This window comes from Enhydra lutris, unplaced genomic scaffold, assembly GCF_002288905.1.
Source record: "Enhydra lutris kenyoni isolate GAN:26980312 unplaced genomic scaffold, ASM228890v2 scaffoldscaffold30, whole genome shotgun sequence".
NCBI classification, from domain to species: Eukaryota; Metazoa; Chordata; class Mammalia; order Carnivora; family Mustelidae; genus Enhydra; species Enhydra lutris.
This window is the reverse complement of record NW_019154114.1, coordinates 11,309,885-11,317,038: the sequence shown is the minus strand read 5'-3', so window position 1 is coordinate 11,317,038 and position 7,154 is coordinate 11,309,885. Positions and strand designations below refer to the sequence as shown.

The 7,154-nt window shown below is 45.3% G+C and overlaps 1 protein-coding gene across 2 annotated transcripts in view; it reads left to right on the top strand.

Annotated features, from left to right (window-relative positions):
* Positions 1 to 7,154, top strand: part of LOC111152795 (lysyl-tRNA synthetase) — a 16,404-nt gene that overhangs the window by 7,547 nt on the left and 1,703 nt on the right. For both annotated transcript variants that reach the window (XM_022511436.1, XM_022511437.1), the window contains 9 exons: positions 1,805 to 1,898; positions 2,468 to 2,654; positions 2,741 to 2,866; positions 3,839 to 3,958; positions 4,936 to 5,098; positions 5,439 to 5,612; positions 5,764 to 5,849; positions 6,194 to 6,279; positions 6,913 to 7,039. In XM_022511436.1, coding sequence (XP_022367144.1) covers positions 1,805 to 1,898; positions 2,468 to 2,654; positions 2,741 to 2,866; positions 3,839 to 3,958; positions 4,936 to 5,098; positions 5,439 to 5,612; positions 5,764 to 5,849; positions 6,194 to 6,279; positions 6,913 to 7,039 — 1,163 coding nt within the window. The remainder of the gene's footprint in view (positions 1 to 1,804; positions 1,899 to 2,467; positions 2,655 to 2,740; positions 2,867 to 3,838; positions 3,959 to 4,935; positions 5,099 to 5,438; positions 5,613 to 5,763; positions 5,850 to 6,193; positions 6,280 to 6,912; positions 7,040 to 7,154) is intronic.

Here is a 7,154-nt window from a genome sequence, read left to right as displayed (position 1 = left end):
ATTTTATTTATTTATTTGACAGACAGAGATCACAAGTAGGCAGAGAGGCAGGCAGAGAGAGAGGCGGAAGCAGGCTCCCTGCCGAGCAGAGAGCCCGATGCGGGGCTTGATCCCAGGTCCCTGGGATCATGACCTGAGCTGAAGGCAGAGGTTTTAACCCACTGAGCCACCCAGGCGCCCCTCTAGTCCCACTTATTGACAAGACTGTCTTTCCCACTGAATTTCAGTGGTGCCCTTGTTTTCCAATCAATTTCTACAAAAAATAATCTTCCTGGGATTTTGATTGGGATTGCAGTTAAGCATGTGTTCCATTTACTTACCCCCATAATCTCAGCAATATGAGACTTCCAATTCTATAACATGGTATATTACTTGATTGATATATATATCTTTAATTTCTCTTCTTGAATATATATATATATATATATATATTTTTTTTTTTTTTAATTTTATTTATTTATTTGACAGACAGAGATCACAAGTAGGCAGAGAGGCAGGCAGAGAGAGAGGAGGAAGCAGGCTCCCTGCGGAGCAGAGAGCCCGATGCGGGGCTCGATCCCAGGACCCTAGGATCATGACCTGAGCCGAAGGCAGAGGCTTTAACCCACTGAGCCATCCAGGCGCCCCCCCAAGTGCTTTCTTTTTTTAATAACTGATATTTTACTTCAGTGCTTATATCTTGTTCATTTTTATGTGAAATTCGTTTTCCTGAAATATTAAAAGGAAATTTAGTTTAGATAGCTTTTCCAGCTTAGCTGAGCTCCCTCTTCTGTTGTTTTGTCCAGTGTTCGGAATTAAAGCAGCTTGCTTTCTGAGATTTCCAGGCTCTCTTCCCTTTCCTCACTTTTGTTGGATCTTCTCTTTCCTTTGTCTATGTGTTCCTGGTCTTTTTCAGTTTTGTAGGCCTTGCCCTAGAAGAGAGCTCTGGCTGTTAAATTTAGTAGGTTCCTGAGGCTACCCTGAAGGGCGTCAGTTCATTTAGACTCTATGCAGCCCCAGCCCCCTATACTTATGCATGTAGCAGTGGGCACATCCCCTCCTGGGTTCAGCTGCCACATTTTCCAGTGACTGCCTATGGCTGTTTTGGAAATTTTCCAGTTCTCAGACTCATCAGACACTTTATTGCTCCCTACAGCTTTTTCCTTAGGTTTCTTGGTGGTTTGCCCCATGGCTTGTATTTGGAGATTTCTGGGAATATCTTCCCACATACTTTTGTTGTAAATTTTGTCCATAACTTTTTGGCCTTGCCTGTCTAGTAGTGCTTGCTTGCTTGCTTGCTTGCTTGCTTGCTTTTTTTAAGATTTTGATTTATTTATTTGACAGGGAGAGAGAGATCCCAAATAGGCAGAGAAGCGGGTTGGGGGGGTGCAGGGGGGAAGCAGGCTCCCTGCTGAGCAGAGAGCCCACTGCGGGGCTCGATCCCAGGACCCTGAGATCATGACCTGAGCGGAAGGCAGAGGCTTTACCCACTGAGCCACCCAGGCGCCCCTGTGCTTTCTATTTTTATGTGAGGATTGAGATAGATACAAAGACTATGCTGCCACTGACACAGCCGTGTTCCAGGAGTCCAGTAAACAGCTTTAAATCCTAATCTTCCTGCACATTTTTAACTGATTTAATGAGGATCGTTGCCATGAAGAAAAAGACTGAGCTTAATTCTCAGGCTAAAATCAAGCTGTTCTAGTCTATGGTCATAGGACATTCTACCCAGACATAAACAATGGCAGAGGGAACTTTTCTAGCACTGATACTACAAAATGGCTTCTGGTTTTATTGGTCAGTATTTTTGTTGTTCTTTTTCTAGGTAGGATACATGCCAAAAGAGCTTCTGGGGGAAAGCTCATCTTCTATGACCTTAGAGGAGAGGGGGTCAAGTTGCAAGTCATGGCCAATTCCAGGTATGTAGAAATATGCCATTACAGGCCTTTCAGATGGCCCCAAAGCAACGTGGTTGGGGACAAAGGCCCATATGGGTCTCCATTTCCTGTTGGTATTTAAAGTTAAAAAGTAGCTTATGGTTGATTAAGGCTGAAAAAGCGAATAAAAAGGCCATCTGGTCACCTAGAGAATAACAGCTGCTCTCAGGTTGTGCAGCAGTTACAGGTGGCGGATCACAATACAGCAGTTGACAGAAGAATCAGAGATTCTTCTCGGGTGCACACTAACTAGGCATCTGCGGTTTGGTGAGGATTCCAGAGGTCAGTTTGAAAAACTAAGCCAGTGGGGAGTGAAGTCAGTTAAGCATCCAACTCTTCATTTCAGCTCAGGTCATGGGATAGAGCCCCAAGGGAGGCTCCATGCGCAGCACGAGTCTACACGGAATTCCTTTATTCCTCTCCCCTTCCCCCAACTTGTGCTCTCTCTCTCTATAAAAAAATCAATAAAATCTTAAAAAAAAAAAAAAAAACTAAATCTGTGGTCAGTTTTAATTTGGAGTATTGTATACTGAAGTACGTTTTACTTTCAGGAATTACAAATCAGAAGAAGAATTTATTCACATCAATAACAAGCTGCGTCGGGGAGACATAATTGGAGTTCAAGGGAATCCTGGGAAAACCAAGAAGGGTGAGCTGAGCATCATTCCCTATGAAATCACACTGCTGTCTCCTTGCTTGCATATGTTACCTCATCTCCACTTCGGCCTCAAAGACAAGGTAAGCTCTTGTGGCCTCTTCACTGCGATTTATTGTGGCATTGAATCAGACTTAGCAGTGATTTCTGTCTGTTGCTTTTGGTTTAGGAAACACGGTATCGCCAGAGATACTTGGACTTGATCCTGAATGACTTCGTGAGGCAGAAATTTATCATCCGCTCTAAGATCATCACATATATAAGGAGTTTCTTGGATGAGTTGGGATTCCTAGAGGTGAGGGAGAATTCTTACCTTACACGATGAGCTAGCTGCCTTTTTATGCCTACCTCTAATTATTCCTTCTCTTCCCGTCTCCATTTCCTATGTCCATATTGTTTGTGCTCAAGGAAAAGTCCCCTTTCTTCGTAGTGTCTTCATTCCACCTTATTTTTTTCAGTGCCCTGATTAAGAAGGCAGGACCTGAATTCTGAAATAATGGACAAAATATAGGGCCTTCCGCACACTAATGATGTCACGTTCAGTGTGTTATCGACTCGTTTTGCTTTCTTGTAGCATTAAAAAAAAAGAATAGGTTTTAATTGTGCAAGAAAAGTAAATTCATGTTATTGTAAAACAAATTCAAAGAAACAGGGATGTATGAAAAATATATGCTGTGCATATGTACCCAAGCTTGCTGCAAATGAGGTTTGTGGTGAAATGTTTTAGAAGGGTTTTATTTTTTGCTTTAAACATAAATGAAGTAACACTGTATGTATTCTGATGGACCTGGTTCCCCCTTCCCAATATATTCTGGAGCGTTTTGCATGTCTGTAATAACTGAGTCAAAAGATAAAATCATTTCAACTTACAGTGTTTCTTAAAATTTTAATTTATGGGCACCTGGGTGGTCAGTTAAGCATCTGCCTCTGGCTCAGGTCAGGACCCTGGGGTGCTGGGATCGAGTCCCCCAAATTTTATTTGCTCAGACAAATAAAATCTTTGGAAAAAAATTAAATTTACAGTTTATGAAAATTTATGGTATTATATATTAATGGTGTTTGGTCTTAAAAGAAACTGAGATGCTTCTAGAAAATCAGGTCATCTCTACTTTTTTATCAAGCACCACCTGCATATGACTATTAGACTTGACTTTTACTTGGGGATATGACAGAGATAGAACATATCCATGCAAAACCTGAGTTGGCCCAAAGGCCTCTGGTTTGAGGACCTCTGTGTGAAGACTAAATGTTTCTCCCTGTCGTTTAGATTGAGACTCCCATGATGAACGTCATCCCAGGAGGAGCTGTGGCCAAGCCTTTCATCACCTACCACAATGAGCTGGACATGAATTTATACATGAGAGTTGCTCCAGAGCTCTACCATAAGGTAAGCAGTAAGAGGGTGCCTTGTTCCTTCAAGAAGCAGAAGGCTGGAAACCCACTGGCTGGGTAGGTGCAGTTAGAAATAAGAGGAACAGTGAGGGTAGAACAGCCAGGAGAGTATTATAATCTGCCGGTCCTGTGAATGTTATACTTCCAGAAGTTCTCTACAAGATCAGTAAAGCATTGCAGGTCTGAGGGCAAAGGGATTGTCTTTCCCAGGTGTAGAGCTCCTCCTAACCTGCTTTGGTTCTCATATTTTAAGTTTATAGTCCTCCTTGGATTAAATCTGATTTTAGTCTTTTATAGAAAAGTTTGATCTCTGCCTAGAAGTTGACAATAAGTGTTATAAATGACCAGAGCGAATATAGAAGACTGTCATTGGAAATTGTTGCAGACAACAAAAGCTGTTACAACTAGTTTAAACACAAGAAGAATGTATTCAAATATATAAGGAAGCTCACGGTTCCCAGGAGCCAGAGGGATCAGAGATTCAGGCTTGGAGACCACAGGGCTAGGAATGATTCTCAGGCCTATCTGGGCTGTTCCTATGGAGAAGCTGGATCTTTTCCACGGGGGACAACTAACACAGCTCATGACCCTGGCTCTCGGCACAGGTTGTTGCCGTTAGGACTTCTGTAGTACTTACTTCTTTCATCAGTAGCTTTCAAAAGCTGTGTGGTCATGTCTGACTGGTGGGGAGCTTAGGATGCCTGCATCCTAACCCCAAGAGGCTCCTTTCTTGAGGAGGCTCACACTCACAAGAGAAAGTCCTCTCTCAGCAGAGGAAGAGTATTTAGAGGTCCTCAGCAACCAGAATGAATGATGACTGTCCATTACAGAGGTCTGAAGACGGTAGGTTACTCAGCATTTGGGTAGAGACCTGAAAACAGGCCTGAGCTATGAAAACCAAATTAGCTTTTGTAGACAGACTTTCCAGAGTCATTACTATTAGCTGTCATGACTTTGGCCCTGTGTTATTAGATACTGGTGGTTGGTGGCATTGACCGGGTTTATGAAATTGGACGCCAGTTCCGGAATGAAGGAATTGATTTGACTCACAATCCTGAGTTCACCACCTGTGAGTTCTACATGGCCTATGCAGACTATCACGATCTCATGGAAATCACGGAAAAGATGGTATCAGGTGACCTGTCCTGTTTCCTTTGTCTTTCACACATGTCTGAAGGGGTGGGGTGCTGCTTTCGGGAGGACTTCCGGTGGGTCCTCTTTATTTTATTTATTTTATTTTTTTTTTTAAGATTTTTTTATTTATTTATGTGACAGAGATCACAAGTAGGCAGAGAGGCAGGCAGAGAGAGGGGAGGAGGAGAAGCAGGCTCCCTGCCAAGCAGAGAGCCCGATGCGGGGCTCGATCCCAGGACCCTGGGATCATGACCCCAGCCAAAGGCAGAGAGGCTTTAACCCACTGAGCCACTCAGGCGCCCCCCGGTGGGTCCTCTTTAAATGACAGATTTCTTTCCCAGGGATGGTGAAGCACATTACAGGCAGTTACAAGGTCACCTACCACCCAGATGGCCCAGAGGGTGAAGCCTGTGAGATTGACTTCACCCCGCCTTTCCGGAGAATCAGCATGGTAGAAGAGCTGGAGAAGGCCTTGGGGATGAAGCTGCCAGACACCAGGCTCTTTGAAACTGAAGGTAGGTGAAGTGATGCACGCCTCCACGGAATGGCTCCTTCCTGTTCAGCCCTGAATTAGATGAGGTCAGGGCAAGAATTTCCCACGCCATTTCTTACATACTTTTTTACTGTGTAACGCCTTCTGTCCTGACTTGTACATTTGTATTACAGAAACTCGCAGAATTCTTGATGACATCTGCGTGGCAAGAGCTGTTGAATGCCCTCCACCTCGGACCACAGCCAGGCTCCTTGATAAGGTGACAGACTGTGCTCTGCAAGTACATGCCCTCATCCCGTGCTAACCAGCCCCCTGCTCCATACGAAGGTGAATTCAGCTGTGGAGCACCAGCTTCCCCAGCCTCTCAGGAAAGCCCTCACAGAGAGAAATAAGAGACTTCACAGATTTTGAACTCCTGTTGTACTGAGCTCTGTGCCAAGAAGTTAGGTAATCTCAGTTAAACTGTACCAGCCAGGGAGAGACTTAGGATAAACCCCGGTAGCCGCAGGTAGTGGGTAGAGCGGAGTCCTCCTCCACCAGAACCGGGACAATCAAAATGCCATTCAGAAAGGATCTCTAGCTCTGCTTTGCTTTTTCCTTAAGCTTGTCGGGGAGTTCCTGGAAACGACATGCATCAATCCTACATTCATCTGTGATCACCCGCAGATAATGAGCCCTTTGGCTAAATGGTAAGGTAAAACAAGGTATTTCAGTTAACTGTTACTGCCTAACAACTTCAGAATTTAGTGACACAAAGCGGAAGTTCTCAGGAGTTTATGGGTCCATTGGGTACTCTTCTCTACTGAGTGGTAGCAAGGGTGACTAAAGTGGCTGTAACTAGGAACTCAGGTGCCTCGTGTCCCCCCATGGCTTCTCGTCCTCTAGAACCTCTTCATGTAGCCTCTCTCTAGCAGCATAGCCTGGGCTCCCTTACATGGTAGCCGGGTTCCAGAACCAACCCCAAGGTGCAAACACATGTCAAGCCTCTGCTGATGTCCCAGTGGCCAAAGAAAGTCCTGTGGGCAGCTCGGGGTCAGCGTGACAGGGCACAGCAGGGCCTGAACACAGGAGGTATGGGCAGTGCACCCATCTCCCACACAGGCATGTTGGGAAGATGATTAAAGCTTCCACGTCTCTCACCCTCCTCACTACTGTACCAAATGACTTGGTGCTAGAGTGCATACGGGCCTCAGGTCTCAATTTGCAGCACTGTGGAATCAACTGGAATTCAGGAACTCCTGTGATTGTAGCAGATGTTATTAGTGAACCTGTATATACAGTGAACCTGTATATTCAGCCTCCCCTTTGGTCTCCTACCCCAGGCACCGCTCTAAAGAGGGTCTGACTGAGCGCTTTGAGCTGTTTGTCGTGAAGAAGGAAATCTGCAATGCCTACACCGAGCTCAACGACCCTGTGCGGCAGCGACAGCTGTTTGAAGAACAGGCCAAGGTAAGGCGGGGGGGGGGGGGGGGGGGGGGGGGGGGGGGGGGGGGAGGTTTCCCCCCCCAGTCCCCCCCCACAACAAACCGGCCGCGACACGCTCTTGTTTTTGCTTTGTCTCCTC